This window comes from Emys orbicularis, chromosome 21, assembly GCF_028017835.1.
Source record: "Emys orbicularis isolate rEmyOrb1 chromosome 21, rEmyOrb1.hap1, whole genome shotgun sequence".
In the NCBI taxonomy this organism is placed as follows: Eukaryota; Metazoa; Chordata; order Testudines; family Emydidae; genus Emys; species Emys orbicularis.
In genome coordinates, this window is record NC_088703.1 from 14217698 (window position 1) to 14239096 (window position 21399).

The following is a 21399-nucleotide window of genomic DNA, read 5'->3' on the forward strand; positions in this document are numbered from 1 at the left end:
GTCCCTTAATTAGCTATCCTGTGTCATTTGCCCTTTGTCATTTTTGTTTCTTGTTAGCTGCAGTCCTGACTTCCCAATCACTATAATGATGGGTTTATCAGACTCCTGGGGGGTTTCAGTTTGTCGAATAGTAAGGGAGAGAGGCAGAAATTGGGACAATTGGGGAGGGGAGACCTCAGACACTTATAGGGGAGACTGAGATGTGCATCGGGACACTGGGCAACATGAGGATCAGTGGTGCAGCCTGATCTGGATCCTATGTGCTGAACTGGGTCACCCTGTTGCAAACAAGATATTGCAGAACTAGAGCTGGTTCAGAGAATAATGAAGGGAATAATCAAGGCCTGGAAGAACTCTCCTATGACAAGAGATGGATAAGATGGGGGTTGTTTCCCTTAGCAAGGAGATGAATAAGAGTAGGCAAGATAATAGCATATAAAATAACAGGAATAAAGAAGATAAATCAGGAAATTCTCTATTTTCCTTGTCTCATAACACATAAACCTGGGGACCCTGAATGAAACTAAAGGGGGGCAAATTAGACTAATAGACATTAAGGCCAATAGAGACTATCATCTAGTCTGTCCTACTGCCCATCACAAATAGGCCTCTAACCTCTGGCTGAGTTATGGAAGTCCTCAAATCTTGACTCAAAGACTTCAAGTTACAGGGAAGCCACTATTTACTCTAGTTCATACCCCCCAAGTGACCCATGCTGTAGAAGAAGGCGAAAAACCACCAGGGACTCTGCCAATATTCCTTCCCTACCCCAGATATGGAGATCAGTTGGATCCTGTGAATGTAGGTAAGACCCACCAGCCGGACACCTGAGAGAGAATTCTCTGTACTAACTCAGAACCCTTCCCATCTAGTTTCCCATCTCTGGGCATTAGAGATATTTGCTGCTAGCAGTCTCAGATGGGCCAGATGACATTGTAGGCAACCTCATCATACCATCTCCTCCATAAACTTAACAAGCTCAGTCTTGAAACAAGTTAGGTTTTTTACCCCCACTCCTCCCTTTGGAAGGCTGTTCCAGAACTTCACTCCTCTGATGGTTAGAAACCTTCATCTAATTTGAAGCCTAAACTTGCTGAGGGCCAATATATCCATTTGTTCTTGTGTCAGCATTGGCCCTTAACTTAAATATCTCCTCTCCCTCACTGGTGTTTATCCCTCTGATGCATTTATAGAGGGCAATCATATCTTTTCTCAGCCTTTGTCTGATTAGGCTAAACAAGCTAAGATAATTAAAACAACAAGGCATCCGGTGGCACCTTAAAGACTAACATATTTATTTTTTTGGGCATAAGCTTTCGTGGGTAAAAAACCTCACTTCTTCAGATGCATGGAGTGAAAGTTACAGATGAAGGCATTATCTGTAACTTTCACTCCATGCATCTGAAGAAGTGAGGTTTTTTACCCACGAAAGCTTATGCCCAAATAAATCTGTTAGTCTTTAAGGTGCCACCGGACGCCTTGTTGTTTTTGTGGATACAGACTAACACGATTACCCCCTGATACTTAAGATCATTAAGTTTCCTCTCCTAAGGTCGGTTCTTTCTTCTGATCATCCTAATAGCCTGTTCCAGTTTGAATTGATCTTTCTTAAACATGGGAGACCAGAACTGCACACAGTATTCCAGATGAGGTCTCACCAGTGCCTTGTATAATGGTAATAACACTTCCATAGCTCTACTGGAAATACCTCATCTGATGCACCATAGGATTGCATTAGCCTTTTTCACAGTTGCATCACATTGATGGCTCATGGGCATTCTGTGATCAACTAACACACTCAGGTCTTTCTCTTCTTCTGTCACTTCCAATGGATAAGGTGCCCACTTTATAGCAAAAATTCTTATTAGTCCCTAAATGCATGACTTTGCACTATTAAATTTCATCCCATTTCTATTACTCCAGTATTCAAGGTCATCCACATCTTCATGTATGATATTCTGGTCTTCCTCCATATTGGCAATACCTCCCAACTTTGTGTCATCTGCAAATGTTATTAGCACACACACTGAAAAATAATAAAAGGAAATACTTTTTCACACAGCATGTAATTTAGACGGAGGAACTCATTGCCACAGGAAGTCCTTGAGGTCAAAAACTTAGCAAGGTTAAAAAAGGATTGGATACATATGTGGATATTCTTATATCCAGTTACAATAATTATTACAAACAAAATGATGGTGATGATATTACACCTCATGCTTCTGGGTTTAAACCAATCTCTAATTGTAGGCAATCAGGATAAGACTTTATGTGGGAGTGGATTGTCCTATATCTGCTACTGTGGGGGTTCTTACACCAGCCTCTGAAGCATTTGATGCTAGCCACAGTCAGACAGGATACAGGACTAGCTGGACCTTGGGTCTGATCCAGTCTGGCAATTCCTATATTCCCATGATTTCCATATCATGTGATAAAGGGACAGCCTCTCCACCCCCAGCCATCTATCCCCTACCTTTTTGTCTGCAGTCCAGGCGGAACTACACAGTGGGGATAAGAGACCTAACACTCCAGAGAAGACATTACAGTATTTGAGAATTTACAGTAGGGAGGAGACAATTGGTGTCACTTACCTCAAAAGGTTACAGGTGTAAGAACCAGGGTAGCCAGAATGGATGCCAGCCCAGCATCTTTGCATCTGCACGGAGTGCCTGGAAGAGAGATTCACCCTTTGGAGCAGGCATCTTGCTGTTCCCATGCAGACCTCACGTGTCCTGGAGTGTTGGGCTTCCTGAACCAGCAAAGTAAAACCAGACTTGAAACTTCAACTCCAAGGTAGTTAGTGAGTCTTGTGCATTGTGACTGGATGCCTGGCTTCCTGCAGCCCAGCTGTTCTCAGTGTGAATGAGTGTGTGACTTGGCAAGTTAGGTCATAACTCACTCCTGGTGCACCTGCTCTCTGGGAAGGAACAGGGGTAGCTGTAATGGAGACAAGACTCAGGAATTACCACTGCCATCGACCCCTGACTAACAGGCTAGCCATTGGCCAAATCCTCAGAAAGGGCTGTGACAGCTGCTGCTGAGGTCTCAGTGTTGGAAACATGCATGTCGCAGGAAAGCAGCCCTGAGATGTCAAAATGGAATGGCAGAATGTCCTTTTCCAAGGACGTCGTGAGTTGCCAAAAGAAGAGCAAAAGGGCCATGAATAAGGACTGGAGGGGGACAAGACATGCTTTGTAGACTTCATAGGAGGAGTGAGAGAGACTCCAGTGAAAGTGGAGGAAGAGGAGCCAGGTCTAGGTCAGCTTTTGCTATCTGCAACAACTCATACATATTCCTGATCTCAGTGTGGCTCAGAGCCAAGATGGGCTGGATCCCAAGTCCTACACTCCCACTGCCCAGGGAACAGATGACACTGAGGCCTGTCTGACATAGGATATATCTACACTTCAACCTGGGATGTAACTCACAGCTCAAGGAGATGCTCTGTTTGAGCCAGCATACTAAAAATAGAGTGTAGTTGGAATGGCAGGAGGGATTAGCTGCCCACATATACTGGTCCAACAAGATGCCTGGCACGTTCTCGGGACAGCTAGCCCCCACACCGCCATGGCTACACTCTATTTTAGCACAGAGCTAATGTGGCTAGGGCTCCTCGACCTGGAAATTGCACCCCCTGCTCAAAATGTAGATGGACCTATAGTGCAAGCAGGTGGCAAGGACGGATACATGGGGCTGGCCACAGGAGGAGCTCACCTCTCCTGGAAAGGTCCTGAAGCCTTACACTACTGGGGAAGATATCAGAAGGAAGTAGGAGGGTCCAGGGAACAGCAGAGGTCCCAGGCCTCAGCCTCAGCTCTAGAAATCCCCCTTCCAAACCGCTGTGGCAGCCTGCCTGCTGGCTGCTCAGAGGGGCTCTGCCCCTAGTTTAGGGGTTCTCAAACTGGGGGTTGTGACCCCTCAGGGGGTTGCAAGGTTATTACATGGGCAGTTGCAGCTGTCAGCCTCCACTCCCAAACCCTGCTTTGCCTCCAGCATTTATAATAGTGTTAAATATTTTTTAAAAGTGTTTTTAATTTATAAGGGGCAGTTGCACACAGGCTTGCTGTGTGAAAGAGGTCACTAATACAAAAGTTTGAGAACCACTGCCTTAGCTCGTCTTCCTCCCTGCAGTCCCATTTCCTCGTTTCCCCTCCGGCCCTCTGACCACTGAGCCACAGCCATCTTCCCTGAGAAGTTTGGCTTCAGTCTCCTTGAAAACCATGGGAGTTGGCACGGGCAGTCACCTATACCAAGGGCAGCCTCACTGCCACACACAAAGGCTGCAGGAAAATGGGGACTATCTTGACTGAGGCCAACTTGGCTTCAGACGAGCTGGAAATAATGGGAGATGATGGCCATTTTGAATAGGGGAATATTCACAGACTTGATGCCAAGAACTACGCGATGGTGAGAAACTCAAAAAATCCCCCACCAAATACTGCCTGGCAACTCTGCCTCCCCCTGCGCAGGGCTGCAATCACTGAGGCTGGGAGCTCTGAGATTGCCATAATGCTCCAGGAGGTCAATTCCTCGCCCTTCAACCACACTGGGAACAAATATGGCAGGGGTCGGCAACCTTTGGCACGTGGCTCGGCAGGGTAAGCAACCTGGCAGGCCGGGCTGGTTTATTTACCTGCCGTGTCCGCAGGTTTGGCTGATCGCGGCTCCCACTGGACGCGGTTCGATGCTCCAGGCCAATGGGGGCAGCGGGAAGTGGTGCAGGTCGAGGGATGTGCTGGCCGCTGCTTCCCGCTGCTCCCATTGGCCTGGGACAGCGAACCGCAGCCACTGGGAGCCACGATCGGCCGAACCTGCGGACACGGCAGGTAAACAAACTGGCCCGGCCCGCCAGGGTGCTTACCCTGGTGAGCCACGTGCCAAAGGTTGCCGACCCCTGAAATATGGCCACAGACCCAGGTCTTGAGAATTACCAGAGGAGAACAACATCTAAATGGCAAAGAGAGTGGATGAATTTCAGCCTAACTATGCCAGGTCTACGCACAATGGAACAACTCTTTGAACCGAGGCAGAAGAAAAGGCCCTGGCTCGATGGAGGCTGGGTAATGGGAAAGGGAGAACTGCAATAAACGTAAGATACACTCAGCTCCCAAATCACCTACATATCGCCCAGACCTGTAACCCCCTCTACTGCCCCACACAGTACAGAACACCCCCCCCCCCCCCAGTATGATCCTCCTATACATCCCACCCACCTGGCCTGTAACTTCAGCTAGTCAGAAGACCAAGGCCCTGTTCTGCCCCCCTGCCCCACATACCCTCCCAGATGGGGGTGGATTATTACCCTGTTGCTTTTGTTCAGTGTGTCTCATCCCAGTGACGAGTGTGTGAGGACTCAGAGGGGAGCTGAGAAAAGGGCTAGAGAGGACAGAGGGCCCTGCAATGGGGTTTCCCAGGTCAGGGCTGGCAGGTTCCTGAGAACTAAGGGGTGTCCGGGGCAGGGTGTCTCCAGAGCCCCTACGGGGGGGCAGCCCGAGGAAGATGCTGGGGGGGGGGGAAGTGGCCCCTTTGGATCCCCTTGACTGGTGATCCTGGAAGAGAGCTGGCCCTGGGCGGGGGTCTCCAGCTCTCTGCGGGGAGCCCCCTGCCCGGGAGCCACAGTCCCAGCCGCCTGCAGCCGGGCAGCCCCGGATGCGGGGGGAAGGGCGAGCTCTGGCCCGTTGCCCCCTGCCCGGCTCTAGGGACTGAGCCCCCGGGGCGGCCGAGCGGGGGACGGGCCGGGCTCTGACTGACAGCGATCGCGGCCAATCGTCGCGCTGGGGATTAACCCTGCGCTGGCCGGGGCGGAAGCTCTTTGTTTGGGGAACCGGGCCGGCCTCCCCCTGCGTCCGGGCGGGGCGGCGAGGTGAGGCGGGGGGACGGCCGGGACCTGGGGATATGGGGGCTGGCTGTGCTGGGGGCCAGGGAGCTGGGGATATGGGCCGGGGGTCTGGCTGTGCTGGGGGGCCAGGGAGAGGGGCGGGGAGCAGGGAGCTGGGACTGGGGGCAGGGACCCGGGAATATGGGCAGGGGCTGGGGGAGGGTTCTGGCTGTGCTGGGGAGCAGGGAGTGGGGGCAGGGAGCTGGGGATATGGGCAGGGGATCTGGCTGTGCTGGGAGGGCAGGGAGGGGGGGAGCAGGGAGCTGGGGATATGGGCAGGGGGTCTGGTTGTGCTGGGGAGCAGGGAGCTGGGAGTGGGGGTAGGGACCTGAGGCTATGGGCAGGGGCTGGGGGAGGGTTCTGGCTGTGCTGGGGAGCAAGGAGCTGGGGATATGGGTCAGGCTGGATGGGGGTCAGGGACTCAGGAGGGGCCTTCCTGTGCTGGGAGCAGGGCAGGGAGCTGAAATGACCATTATTGCCAGTTCTCACAGTTAGAGCTTCAGCTCAGTCCCTGCCTTGGTTAAAATGAACGAAGTAGTAAGTTCCTACAAGGCTGCAGAGAAAAGCTTGGAAACCTGAATCCTACAGGGTGCAAAACAGAACCCAACATTTATCATTGTAAATCTCATGGTGATAAAGCTAAACTCGTGATTTTTGAGTGCTTAGTTATCAGTACTGGATTAGGGATCAGCAGGGGGCTAGTCTGTGCTGAAGGGGAGCTGGCTGTTTGGGTGAATCAGGCCTGGGTGTGTCTCTTTTCCCTTCTGTTTACTGGGGTCCTTGCTACACAGTGAAATCCCTAGTCAGTGTTTTGCTGCAGGAGCCCCAGGAGTCTGGACCATTCCAGCAGGAACAAGGGAGAGATGCAGGTTTGAAAACTAGAGCACTTACCTCAACTGGGATAAGGCTGTTTTCACACGACACAAAATGGCTGCAAAGCACCGTGGTCGGAAGCCCTTGGGGCTGCAGATCCAGGGTCCGCTACAACAAGTGTTGCTAGGCCCCAAACCAGGGAAGGAATCGGAGAGAGAAGGGAAAGATGCTGCTGTGATGCCACCCATCTCAGCAAGTCCCCCATTGTCCCGGACAGGACAACAAAAATCCAGCACTGAGCAACGGGAGAAGATCCCCCAGCATTGGGAAAATCAAAATCAGGACATGCTGCGAGCCCCCTGGACCTCTCCTGAGGCTGTACCGGCATCAGCCTGGGCCTGGGGAAACCCAGAACTGCCTGAGCTCACACCAGAGGATGACATCGAGGTCTATCTGGCTTCCTTCGAGCGAGTGGCTGAAGCCTGCCACTGGCCCAGAAGAGAGTGGGTGACCCGACTCCTGCCATCCCTCACTGGAAAAGCCCAACAGGCCATTAGCAGCCTGGATGCCAGAGATGCCCGAGACTACGGGAAGGTGAAGGCAGCCATCCTGCGAGGCTGCAACGTCAGCACGGAGATGCAGCGCCTTCACTTCAGGCAGTTCCGCTACCAGGAGGCCAAAGGGCCCCGAGAGGTCTGCAGCCGCCTGCGGGAACTCTCCTGTCAATGGCTGAAGCCGGAGATCCGCACCAAGGAGCAGATCATGGAGCTGCTGATCCTGGAGCAGTTCCTGACCATCCTGCCTGAGGAAATCCAGAGCTGGGTCTGGGTACATCACCCGGAAACCTGTGCCCAGGCTGTGTCCCTGGCAGAGGATTTCCAGCTGGGACAGCGAGAGGCTGGAGTGTGGGAGCAGCAGGTGAGAGCAGGTGCAAGGGAATGTCCAGGGAGCTGCCTCCTTTGGGCTCTGCAGGGAATTTGATGGGGCAGGTTTGGGTGCTGGGTGAACACAGGGAATTCTCAAGGCAGGACGTGAGTGGGGCTTGTTCTGTGTAATCCTGCTCTCAGCACTGGGGTCTGGGCTGCCCGGGACTTGGGTCAGCTGGGTCCCCAGCTACAGGGATTTCCAGAGCTCCCTGGTCTGTGACGCTCTGCTCTGCAGATCCTGGTGTTCTCTCTTTGTAAATGTTGCTGCCTCCCACCTGTCCCCTTCACTCAGTACCTCTCAGCAGGCCCATCGTGAGCAACTGTGGCTGCTGTTACAGTGCACTCAGTGCCTCACCAAGGCTTGGATCAATAGTGAAGCCCCAGTCAGATTGGGGAAGGTGAGAGGGAGATTTGGTTACTGTGTTTAAACATGCTGTTCAGCAGGTTATTTTGGATGTTGCAGCTGTGGAAAGGGGGCAAGAAAGGAGCCATTTTTACTCAACAAGGGCAACATTATTAAAAACCCGAGTGGGTATAAATATGCATCCACGTGCACCTGGGAACTCTAGTGATTTTCAAAGCGAAGGTAGGACTCTACCTGAATGCCCAGGAAACATGTGTGAGTGTGCAAGGCTGAGAGGAAAAGCTGGTGGCGTTCCATTTGGTAACAAAGCCTGAGATGCAGATGTGATCTACAAGATTCAGAGTAGCAGCCGTGTTAGTCTGTATCCGCAAAAAGAACAGGAGTACTTGTGGCACCTTAGAGACTAACAAATTTATTTGAGCATAATTTGTTAGTCTCTAAGGTGCCACAAGTACTCCTGTTCTTTTTGCGGATCTACAAGATGTTATCAGCCCCTACTGCAGGGTGGCCAAATCCACAGGACAGGTGATTCAGACAGCGGTCAAGGGGGCAAGGACCCTGCCAATTTGAATGCTTTGGAAGCCCTCCAGGCACATTGAGAGTGGAGTGCCTGATGCCTGTAATGTCCTGTCAGTCCTTTACAAGGCCCCAGTTGCATGGATGCCAGTTGCAGTGTTGGCCCTGACTGGCTGGGACAGGACATGGCTCCAATAAATTAACCTCTGTGGCTTCCCCTTCAGCTCTTCAGAGGGATGAGTCTGTACTTTAGTGAGGTAGGTCCTTCAAGTCCCCTTGACCCTGTTAGGGGCTAGGAGCGCTTTGCCAGCATGGCCTTTTAGATACAGTACAGCTCCTTCCCGTGATTCTCTGGCCCTGGCTCCAAAGTGATGTGCTTGTATGGGATTCATTCCTAGGTCACAGTGCGCGTAAAGGTTGAGGAAATGGAGACCCCTGAAGCATTATGGGAATCTCAGAACTCCCAGCTGGAGCAACTGCAACCCAGTCACAAGTGCGTCTCCCCAGAGGAGGTTGGACAAAACAAATCCAAGTTGCCCTGTGCCGGGGGGAATCAAGCACTACAGGAAACTGGTAATAAGCCACGTACAGGGAATAAGGGGCGTTCTTCTCACCAAGGGGAGATGGGGGGCAAGGGAAGGGGGCACAGATGACAGTAACAAGGGAACCCCTAAGTCAGAGCGTCTGGACGGTAACTCAGTGGCTCTGGAGAACTGTAATTTTGTATAGAGCCTTCCATCTACAGGTAAGCAAGAGTGATGCCTGAGAAAGAGGGGGCTGCATGGTGGCAGTGGGTGCTCATTAAGGGAATTTAGAGTAGGTATTGTGGGTCATGGTTCATCATCCCTGAGCCAGGAAAGCTCCAGTGCCTTAGCAGTGATTGAGTGGGGCTGGCCATGAGAGGAACAGCTGTGCAGACCCTAGTCCTTGTCACCCGCCCCCACAATGTTGAACTATCCTCCGTGTCCTTCCTGGCATTCTGGGAGCTGGAGCAGTGGGAATGCAGGGGCCCTCTGAATTCACTGCCAAACTCAGGGACAAGAATATCTGCACATACTGGTGTAATGTATTATATAGTAAAAATAAAGCCTGGAGAATGAGCCCCAGCACTGGGCATTATGGCGCTGATGGGCTGAGAAATCCTGGGAAAACTGTCCTGGGCAGCAGTAGGTTTGGCAGTGGATTCTGACATGGTTTAGCAAAAGGGCACATACACAGAATAGCTAATACTTTAAGTGGATTTCTGTAATAAACAGAGCATGATCGTCACCCTCTGATCACCTTAGGAAGAGCAGGAAAAGCAGTTGCCTGAAATGGAGGGGTGTACCAAATAGATTAGCTAGTCCTGCTTCTGTGGGAACTGATCTGCAGAGAAACAGACTACTTGGGGTGAGCTGAAGGGAGCGAGAGAAGCCAGGAGCAGAGAGAGAGAGCTAAAAGTGAAGGGACAGAAAGATTTAAGGGGATGTTCAGATGGGAGAAGAGGTAAAGAGACAAGCACAGGAGAGGCACAGAGTGAAGGCAAAGGAGGTGAGCTGAGAGGGCAGGAGTGAGGGAAGGGAGGCTGCTGGCAAAGAAGCCTGCATAGAGTGGGTGGTATGGTGCTTAGCAAGGTGATGGGGCTGAAGGGGAGGAGGAGGAGGCTGTAAAAACCATCTGAGGGGAAAAAGGAAGGGAATGAAGAATGGGATGTGAGCCTTCCTGACTTTTCCCCCTCCACAGCTCCCCTCAGCCCCATTTCTGTGTGGCTGACTCTGGGGCTCCTCTTGGGGTATCTCCAGTGGGGAGGATGTGAGGCTGCCACAGTCATGGCCATGAGATGAGTGACTTTGCTTTACAACAGCAGCACGTGAAATAGATTCTCCTTTCCATCCAGGTGCCGGGATCCTGAGCAGAACTGAGGAGCAGCCTCGTGACGAAGGGCCTGAAAACCTGCTGCTGCCCAGCGTACCAGAAAGGGGATCAGGGGAGAGTGTTACCCACAAATGTGAGCAGGGAGGAGCCTGCAAGAGGCAGAAGAGGAGCCCAGCACACGAGACAGATCCCCCAGGGGAACGTGAGAGCAGATTCAGGAGACTAACCCAGCTCCCTGCACCAGGGAGACCTCGGACCATAGGGGACCATTACCGTCAAAGCAATTTTCTCAGGACAGAGAAACCCCACAGATGTAGAGACTGTGGGGAAAGGTTCTGGGAAAAGCAAAAGCTTACAGAGCATGGCAAAGTCCACAGGAGTGAGAGGCCTCATCCTTGTGCTGAATGTGGGAAGAGCTTCAATCGCCTAGCTCATCTCAAGACACACCAGAGAACCCACACAGGAGAGAAACCCTATTTCTGTGCAGAGTGTGGGAAACGCTTTGGCCACCTCTCCACACTGACCACTCACCAGAGATTGCACACAGGGGAGAGACCCTACTCCTGTGCTGAGTGCGGGAAAACCTTCACTCACCCCTCAGACTTGAATAAGCACCAGCGCTCCCACACAGGTGAGCGGCCCTACCCCTGTGCTGAGTGTGGGAAGCGCTTCAGCCAGCTCTCCAACCTGACTAAACACCAAAGAAGCCACACCGAGGAGCGGCCTTACCCATGCACTGAGTGTGGGAAGAGCTTCAAGTACCTCGCTGATCTCACCGTGCACGAGCGCTCCCACACGGGCGAGCGGCCCTTCCCATGCCCTGAGTGTGGGAAGAGCTTCAGTAACAAATCCTCTCTGGCCCGTCACCAGAGAATCCACACCAGAGCCGCAGCCAGAAACAAGTGAGACCATGTTTAGACTATAGACTAACCAAGAGCTCCGCTCCTGTTAGCCTATATGTGCGATTGGAGCAGAAGAACATGAGCCACTACTACACAGCCTGAGGGAAATCAGCCCTCCGCCCTCCCTTATGCCATCATCGCCCCCTCACATCCTACAGGAGAATGAGGGAGGCTTAAGTGGAGTCCCAGTGCCTGAAACCTCCAGAAGATATTCTGTTCTTACCTGCTTTTACTAATAACACCTAGCTCTTGTATATCTCTATATGTTGAAGTGCTGCAGAAAGGAGGTAAGGTGATAGGAGAGCCCTGGTTTCCTTTCTGCTGCTCTGGGGCAGGTGTTTATTTATAGTACCCATAAGCAAAGCAGGCCAGCCAGAAGAGGAGAAAGGATTTTTGTTTTCCAAGGTTGAGATCTATCAACTCCACCGGAGAAACGGCCCTGCTTCCCAACAGCACTCTGCTAGCAGCACCTCTCACTGCCTGGCCCCTGTAATACCTGATTTGTAACTCAGTAGGCGGCACCAGGGACTGCACCTCCGTGACAGGCAATCTAGCCCCTCTGCCCCCACCACTGACCAGCTGTGTCACTGCCATCTTCCCTGCTCTGCCTCACTGGCCCTAGCTGCATCCCAGTCCTTTTGTCCCTCCCCAGCAAATATGTCCAAAGTCTGCCATGGTGCATTATTAAATCCCCTTCACCTGGCTGACTCTTCTTGCTCCCTTGTCTCAGCTATTTATTGCATACGACTTAATTAATTGGGCACCTTCCTTGAATAACCAGCTATTTATTCATCTCCCACCTTTGTCTTCTGCTCCTGCCCTGATCAGTACTCTGATATCACTTCTGTTTACTCCCGTTTCAGAAGCTGTCTTGTTGCTCAGCTGCCTTTGACCACAACTACCAATTCAGTTGTACTTATGGGAGGGTTTGATCAGACTACATACACCCTGATCCTGCAAAGGAGCTCCATGTGAACAGGCTCCTTTGGAGCTCAGCACCGGAATGGAGCCTCAGTATGTAACTCACTGACGTACCTCATTTGCTGCTGTTCTGATTTATTTATATGATTTCCTGTTCACCTGATTATAATGAATTTAACAGCACTCCCTGTCAGTTCAGTCATTAGTGCTGTGTACTTAACTCCTTCCCTAGTCACTTGTCTAACCTACAGCACTGTCCCTTAATTGGTAATCCTAGAATCATAGACTTTAAGGTCAGAAGGGACCATTATGATCACCCCTGATCAAATTGGCCCTGTCAACACTGTTTCTCCACTTGTGAGGTAACTCCCTTCCCTTCACGTGTCATTATATAATGCCTGCATTTGTAATTTTCACTCCATGCATCTGAAGAAGTGGTGTTTTACCCACAAAAGCTTATGCCCAAATAAATCTTAGTCTTTAAGGTGCCACCAGACTCCTTGTTGTTTTTGTGGATACAGACTAACACGGCTACCCCCTGATAAATCAAGATTGGATGTCTTTCTGAAAGACATATTTTAACCAGGCTTGATGGAGGAATTCACTGGGTGAATGCTATAGCCTGTGTTATGGAAGAGGTCAGACTAGGTGATCATAAAAGTCCTTTCTGGTCTTAAAGAACTGTGTAATTCACACTCTATTGCAGCCTCCTTTGCCTGAGTGCTGTGACTTGCATTATTCCCATGCTATATGGATGAATACAGGAAGATCTATGACACTGGGTAAGGTTTTGTCTACACTGGACTTTCGTCAGTGAAATGCCCCCTCCCCCGAACGACAAAAGTTTTACCAACGAAAAGCACCGGTGTGAACAGTGCTTTGTTGGCGGGAGAGCTCTCTCCTGCCGACAAACAGCAACCACACTGCGCACCTTTTAGCAGTATGGCTGTAGAGGCAGAGCTGTGTCACTAAAAGGTGCATAGTGTAGACATATAGCCTAAAGCCACTGTGAGGCATGTAACCCATCATCTTGTTACTTAGTGCTCCTGACTCTGTGTAGACAGACCCTTCTCCACTGGATCTGCATTTATGAGTGCCAACACCACAAGAAATCAGTAGATGAAAACATACAAGGAGAGTATTGGAGCTGAGGAAACATTTATTTTGAATCCTGAACAACCTTTTCCTAGGCTGATTTCAAGAAAGCCAGAGTTTGCAAACATTTCAAGTCACTGAAAGTGGGAAAATTCAGGATCTCTCCTAATCTTAGGGTTGTAATTAATTTTTCTGTTAGCAACTGGAGTTTTAAATGAATCTGGGAAGGAAACACCAGGCCTAATGATACCAAACAATCAAATCCACATTAAAACGCAGGCTGTAATTGGTTCAGGATCAAGTATATAGGGAGAGGGTGCAGTAAGAGAAGGGATTATGGTCATGTTCAGCACAACATAAATTGCCAAAAAATATGCTCTGAAAATAAAATAAAGGCCAAAGGAACGAGGTAACTTTTCTGTCTGGGCCAATGAGCTGCAGGAAGCCTGAAAGCACCTCCCATGCAAGTTACAGCATTGCTTCCTTTGCAGAAATATGGTCAGCAATCCTAGAAGTGTAGGATTAAAATACCATGCAGAACTACTACATGACTCCTATGAGAAGAGTCTCTGGGAGGAGGGACTCCACCAAGGAGAGATCCTAAATCTGCTGGGAAGTTCCAAACAGTCCTCGTACACCAACAGCCTGATCCTACCCCAAGGCCACATCTACACCTCAAATCACTTAGGCAAGGGGCTCTGAGAATCCTGACAGGAATAAAATCTAGTCTCAGCTTCCAGGAGATGCTGGTCCTGGTCCTCCTCAGACTCCCACTGGTGTAAGTCAGGAGTAACTCCACTGAAGTCAAGAGAGTGACAGTGTAAAACTGCTGTGAGTAAGAGGACAACCAGGTCTGGAATCTGTAAAGATCTTAACTGACTCTGTTGTGCAAGGTTCTGGAGCCATCTCTCAGGTGGATGCTGGGGCCTCCCCAACCCATGGGACAAACCGTTTCTCTACCTCCTCCTGCTCACAGCCCTAGCAAGTCCCAGGGGAATCCCAAACACATCTAAAGAAACCTCCCTTACCCAAAGGCAGAGAGCCCCAAGTAGGCTCCATCCCAGCCACAGAGGAAGCCAGAGCAGGGAACAAAATGAGTTCACACGGATGCAGAGACGAGACAAGCTACCCCCTGACTGGTAAAACGCAAGTAAGGGACTAATTGCTGCTGGGGGATTTCTGGCACTGGACAATTCTTCAGAGAAAGCCCTTCCTCATTTCCCAGGGGTTTAAACCACTGGTTCTGGGAGGAGATGGTGGGAGTCGGGGGCAGGGGCTGATGTTTCTCAAACTCTGTAGTAGTGGTTCCTGTTCCTCAGTTTCACATTATTATACACACACGTCTGGAGCGAAGTCCACGTCTGGCAAGGTCTCACTTGTCTAGCTGGATTCCCTGGTAGGCTCTAGCTAGAAATCAGTCTGCGTGGCACTCGATCTGCAAGGAGGCTTTGTCCCTTGGGATCGGCCATCCTGATGCTGCTGATTCTCTGGCAGAACACCAGAGGCTCTCTCTCCCCAAATCCTTCCCCAGGGTCACTCCCCCATGTGGATTCTCTTGTGTTTAATGAGGTTTGATGGGTGCGTGTACCTTTTTTCACACACATCGCAGACGTAGGGTCTTTCTCCCGTGTGGGTTCTCTGGTGTAGGGTGAGTGCGGAGACCTGGCTAAAGCTTCTCCCACACTCAGTGCAGGGATAGGGCCGCTCGCCCGTGTGCACCCGCAGGTGCTTGTTGAGATCCGACCTATTGCTGAACCTTTTCCCGCACTCAGCACAGGGAAAGGGCCGCTCACCCGTGTGTACCCGCAGGTGCTTGTTGAGATCCGAGCTCTGGCTGAACCCCTTCCCACACTCAGGGCAGGGGAAGGGGCGCTCACCCGTGTGCATTCGCAGGTGCCTGCTCAGTTCGCAGGGGTGATTGAATCCTTTCCTGCATTCAGGGCAGGAATAGCGCCTCTCGGCAGCGTGCAACCTCTGGTGATCGCTGAGATCTGAGGGGCAGCTGAACCTCTTCCCACACTCACCACAGGGATGGTGTCTCTCCCCCCTGTGGATTTGGCGATGCGCAGCAAGCGTGGCCAGATGCCGGAAGCTCTTCCCGCATTCCCCACAGGAATGGGGACTCTCCCCTGTGTGGGATCTTTGGTGTTTAGAAAGCTCTGACCGATGCTTGAACCTCTCCCCACATTCAGCACAGGGATGGGATCTTTCCCTCCTGTGGACTCTCCCATGGGCCAAGAGTTCCTGCTTTTCATGGAAGCTTTCCCTACAGTCTATACATTTATGGGGTTTCTCTTGGCTATTAAGATCTCCCATGGTCCCAGGTCTGCCCTGTGAAAGTGGCTGGGGAAGTCTGAATCTGTTCTCACACTCCCCTAAGGGATCTGACACATTCCTGATTTGGTTCCTCTTCTGCTTCTCGCAGGCTTCTTCCTGCTGAGGACTCTGGCAAGCAGTCTCTCCTGATCCCCCTTGTAACATGTCAGGAAGCTCCAGGTTTTCAGGTCCTTCCTCATGAGGCTGTATCTCAGCTTTGCTCAGGAGCCTGGCACCTGCCGAGTGGAAAGAGAATCCAGGGATGATTTAATCTCTCACATTTCTAGCAGAGGGTTCGACCTGGCAGGCTCACATCCATGATAACTGGAGATACCACCAGAAGGAGCCCCACACTCACCTAGGAAAAAAATGGGGACCAAGAGGAGCTACAGAGGGGCACAATCCATAGCCCCAAAATCCAATCACCACCTCCCCTGGCTTCATAATTTTCTCACAACTGTGAGGGGTTCAGCTCCCGCTCGGATCTCAACTGTGTCAGGCCGGAAATCTCTTCCCTTTCCTCCCAGTTCCCTCCTTTTCTTGGCTCATGTCCCTTTGCCTCTTCTCTCATGCAGAAATCCCCTCATCTCTCTCCCTCATTTCTGGCACTCTCCCCACTTGCTCCCTACTTCGCTCACCTGCCGCCAGTACATTTGGTCTGCACATTAATCCTTCTGGAAATCTCCCCTTTGGTCATGAGTGTGACCTCCCCCCAAAATCACAAGTTTTTTAAAAAAAGAAAAACCTCCAATGATCTGCAAGCCCATGTGAGATTCTGAACTGCATTCCGGTTTTGCATTCTTTAGCGGGAGCTGCCTGGCCCCAGTGTGTGTGAAATCATTTCAGGGTCAAAATTCAAAGTGAAGTGCACAATCAGAATGCAGCCTCACCACTGAGGGCTCCAAGGGGGACTCCACCTAATCCCTTAACCCCTAGAATGGTGGCGCCACTGGCCAATGCTTCTCCACTCTCCTCCCCTATCACTGACCTTTTTCTCTCCCTTCAACGCCTCCTTATCAACCCCACCAAGTCTCCTCTCCCCACTCACATTATCCCCCTCTGCCTCCAACACTCCTGTCCCCAGTTTCCCTCCCTATCACTTTATAGCATCTTACCCCTCACATTTTTCCTTGCACTTGAAAGATGTTCCCAACCCCTCTCTTGCCTCTCTTCAGTTTTCTCCTGTACCTCACATTCTCCTGCCCCACCTTCCTCCAGCTCCTCCTGCACCCCATATACCCTATGTCCCTGTCTCTCTCCCTGTACCCCCATTCATCCCTCCTGTCCCTCATATCTACTTGCACATCTTCAGCCTCCCTTCTGTTCCCTGTATTCCCCTGTCATCTCATGGCTTCCAGTTCAGCCTCCTAACAGAGGCAGCCATCTTCCCTGAGAACAGTCTGGCTTCAGTCTCCATGTCCACTAGGGGCAACCTCACTTCCATGTGCAAAAGCTATAGGGAAATGGCCAGCTTGAGGGAGGCCATCTTGTCTTCAGCTCACTGAAAGTAATGAGAGAGGACACATGGGACTGGGAGAAAATGTGGGAGTTTGCTGTGAGATCATGGGCACAACCCCCCGACCGACCTGTGTAGCTCCCTAAACACCCCAATAGACAGGCCCCTCCCTGCACATCCCCCCACCTCCCTAAGCCCCCCCCCACAGACAGATCCACCTCCCTAAACCCCCCAACAGACAGATCCCTCCCTGCACATCCCCCAACCTGTAATCCCGTCTCCCTGAACTCCCCAATAGACAGGCCTCTCCCTGGCACATTTCCCCACCTCCACCTGTAACCCCAGCCACCCCAACTCACTCACCCACACGTCCCAAAGATATTGAGACGGGTTCGCCTGCAGTAACCGGCAGCACAGCAGCGGTTTCCCACAACACACCTACTAAGCATCACACACGTGCTTCCTGCTTGCAAATTGCAGCCTCCATCCAGCGCAGGGTTCATCCCACCTCTGCGTGACAGGGACTGGCCGCGATCGCTGTCAGTCAAGGGAAGGGGGCTGCTTTAACCCGCCCCTGAGCTCCAGCCCCCGCAGCTGCCCACAGCGGCCTCAGGGCTGAGCTGGTGTCTGTGCAGGGAGGTAAAGGCAGAGAGAGAGACAGACCCGGCTTTTTCACGTGTTCTTCCTGCCCCCTTCGGGAGGCGCTTGGCACTCAGCAGTGATCCGGGAGCAGCCCCTATGCAGAGCAGGGAATAGGAGAGTGTGGGAGCGGAACACAGTAAAATCTCATTCCCCGGTCACGTGAGTAATAGAAAGCGAAGGAAAGTAAAAATCTACAGAATCATAAATTCAGTGGTGCGGGTCACTCAAGCACTCGTACATCAGGCTATGTGCTAAAGCAGCAGCCTTGTACTCCACTTGCTTACTGGCCTACTTGCTGGTGCTGAAGTCACTGTGACTACTGCCCAAATAAATTTGTTAGTCTCTATGGTGCCACAAGGACTCCTCGTTATTTTTGCTGATACAGACTAACACGGCTACCACTCTGAAACCTGCACCCCTTAAGAAGAAGTCCAGGTCACGTGGCATTATTTTTTCAGTTTTGGGATCAGCCCTGAAACTCCCACGTACTGCAGGACAAAATACTTTTCTGTTTAAAAAAAAAAAAAATTAGCAGCTGCAAACAGCGTCTTCATATTACTGTTGATGTCAGCACTTTCTTCCGCATTTGGTAGAGCCTTGTGCAGCTTTTAAGGAAATGCACTGATTCATTTCTGTGGCTAGGATTGCTAAAAACTATGTCTATATCTCACAGTTCAGATTCAATAAGTGCTTTAAAAGCCTTTGTGCTAAGCATTTGTTCTGCTGCAATCTCATTCAAAGCACATATTTCTCTGTACTTAGCTCCTGCATTGGCCATGGCCATCACTTTCCATCCATTAGAGTATCTACCAGGCAATTTATTGAGTCACACAAGTTGCAATAGTAAAATCAGTATTTGTTTCTGTTGCTTTTACCTTTCGACCCAACACATTATATACATTCATTGTGGCACTTAAAGTGATACTCAATGCTGTATGTGTGGGCATCTTTTGAGTCATTGCACCCACTTAATTTTACTGTCCATGCAACATTTTTTCTAAGGCCTGGTCTACACTAGGAGTTTAGTTCGAATTTAGCAGCGTTAAATCGAATTAACCCCGCACCCGTCCACACAACGAAGCTATTTAGTTCGACATAGAGGGCTCTTTAGTTCGATTTCTGTACTCCTCCCCGACGAGGGGAGTAGCGCTAAATTCGACATGGCCATGTCGAATTAGGGTAGGTGTGGATGGAATTCGACGCTAATAGCTCCGGGAGCTATCCCACAGTGCACCACTCTGTTGACGCTCTGGACAGCAGTCCGAGCTCGGATGCTCTGACCAGCCAGACAGGAAAAGCCCCGGGAAAATTTGAATTCCTTTTCCTGTCTGGCCAGTTTGAATCTCATTTCCTGTTTGGACATCGTGGCGAGCTCAGCAGCACTGGCAACGATGCAGAGCTCTCCAGCAGAGGTGTCCCTGCAATCGCAAAATAGAAAGAGGGCCCCAGCATGGACTGATCGTGAAGTCTTGGATCTGATCGCTGTGTGGGGCGATGAGTCCGTGCTTTCAGAGCTGCGCTCCAAAAAACGCAATACCAAGATCTACGAGAAGATCTCCAAAGCCATGACAGAGAGGATACAGCCGGGATGCAACGCAGTGCCGTGTGAAAATCAAGGACCTGAGACAAGGCTACCAAAAGACCAAAGCGGCAAACGGACGCTCCGGATCCCAGCCCCAGACATGCCGTTTCTACGATGCACTGCATTCCATTCTAGGTGCGGCCGCCACCACTACCCCACCACTGACCGTGGACTCTGAGGATGGGATAGTGTCGACGGCCGGTTCCTCGGAGATGTTCGCGGACGGGGAAGATGAGGAAGGAGATGAGGAGGACGAGGCAGTCGACAGCGCTTACAACGCTGATTTCCCCGACAGCCAGGATCTCTTCATCACCCTCACAGAGATCCCCTACCAACCGTCCCCAGCCATTAACACAGACCCTGAATCAGGGGAAGGATCAGTCTGTAAGTGCTTTAAACATGTAAACATTTATTTATAAAAGAACAGGAATATTAACTACTAACAATCGGATTTGCATGATTAGTTTGCCCAAGGCGTTTAATGTAAAAGTCCTTTGCAGTGCAAGTGCTGCAAAAGAATCTAACAATGTCCGATTTCTCATGATTAGTTTTCCCTGGGCGCTCTACTGTTTTGTCCTTGCCAGTGCAGCTACTGGAAAAGAGCGTCAATATGTCTGGGGATAGAACAGAAATCCTCATGGGAGATCTCCACGAAGCTCTCCTGGAGGTAATTGGAAAGCGTCTGCATGAGGTTCATGGGGAGAGCGGCCTTATTGCGTCCTCCGTGGTAGCACACTTTTCCACGCCAGGCTAGCATCAGGTACTCGGGGATCATGGCGTGGCAGAGCAAGGCGGCATACGGCCCTGGTTTCTGCTGGCTTTCCCTCAGCATGCGCTCTTTCTCTGAGTCACTGATCCTCATGAGGGTGATGTCGCTCATGGTCACCTGCTTTGAATTAGGGGAATGTTAGTATTGGGACTGCTTCCTTTACTAAACTGTAACCGGCGGTTTACAGCCACGCGGTGGAGGCGGGACGGGGCAGCATAGAGGGATCTTTCCCGGGGACAGCCGAGAGGGGGTGGGACAGGAGCAGAGTTCATGCTTGCCGGATTGCCGGCAGCATGAACTGGCCAACGCTAGGAGCATTGCTTTGACTGTGAAAGGAGGGCCCTGCTATAAATTAAGTTTTAAGCAGACAAAAGTCTACGGCTTACCATGTCAGCCTGATACACGAATTCCGCTGTCCTGCCCCACTTGTCTGATCTCCACTGCAAGACCCCAGGCACTGAATGGGAAGGCCGAAAATTCGACCTTGTCCTGAGTGCGCATGTGAAAGGTGCTGTGCATGGTCTTGTCCACAGAGACAGACTAGACTATGTTCATTGTTCCCAAGAATGTATCTTGCTAAGGAATTCACTCCCTTTTTCCCATCACACAGCTGCGACTCTCCCCCGACCTACCACTGCATCCCCCTCACAGAGGCTGGCGCAGATTAGGCGGAGAAAGAAAAGGACAAGGGACGAGATGTTCACGGAACTTATGGGCCGGTCCTGAGTCGAGGCGGCCCAGCAGACCCAGTGGAGGGAGAACATGTCGCAGTATCAGCGCTCACATAGCGAACGGGAGGACAGGTGGTGGCAGGAAGACCAGCAGGCAACTCAAACGCTGTTTGGACTACTGCGGGAGCAAACGGACACGCTCCGGCACCTGGTGGATGTTCTGCAGGACCGGAGGCAGGAGGACAGAGCCCTGCTGCAGTCTATCTCTAACCGCCCTCCCCCACCACAAAGTCCCATATCCCCCTCACCCAAAGTACAAAGAAGGAGGGGCGGCAGGGGCCGTGAAAACTGTCACTCCACCCCTGCAGAGTCCTCAAGTACCAGAAGGCTCTCATTCCCTACATTTTGATAAGTCCTTTCCTTCCTGCCTCACCCAAGCCCCCGTCCCAGGTTCATCCCCTAACTGTTGTGTTGATAATAAAAAATATGTTTCTGTTTATTACTGTTTCTGTCATGTTCTTTTAGAGGACAGTGTGTTGGAAGGGGGGGGAAGGGGGTTGGTAATTGGAGAGGACAATCACCTTAACCAGGGTACAGAAATGGGGGCAGGTTCTGAAACAGGGCACACACACACTGCAGTCAGTAGGCACCCTGGTCATTCTGGGAGGTGGTTTTCATGTTCTGTGGGGGGAGC

The 21399-nt window shown here is 51.2% G+C and overlaps 2 protein-coding genes across 2 annotated transcripts in view; one reads left to right on the top strand and one right to left on the bottom strand.

Annotated features, from left to right (window-relative positions):
- Nucleotides 1-11334, top strand: part of LOC135893272 (zinc finger protein 850-like) — a 49278-nt gene extending 37944 nt beyond the window's left edge. Inside the window, exons 5-8 of the mRNA XM_065421074.1 lie at nt 774-805; nt 6969-7609; nt 8896-9070; nt 10374-11334. Coding sequence (XP_065277146.1) covers nt 774-805; nt 6969-7609; nt 8896-9070; nt 10374-11257 — 1732 coding nt within the window. The 3' untranslated portion in view covers nt 11258-11334. The remainder of the gene's footprint in view (nt 1-773; nt 806-6968; nt 7610-8895; nt 9071-10373) is intronic.
- Nucleotides 1-20145, bottom strand: part of LOC135892901 (zinc finger protein 501-like) — an 83944-nt gene extending 63799 nt beyond the window's left edge. Inside the window, exons 1-2 of the mRNA XM_065420662.1 lie at nt 19859-20145; nt 14881-15316 (exon numbers count right to left, since the gene is read on the bottom strand). Coding sequence (XP_065276734.1) covers nt 14881-15316; nt 19859-20145 — 723 coding nt within the window. The remainder of the gene's footprint in view (nt 1-14880; nt 15317-19858) is intronic.
- Between the last annotated feature and the right edge of the window lie 1254 nt (nt 20146-21399).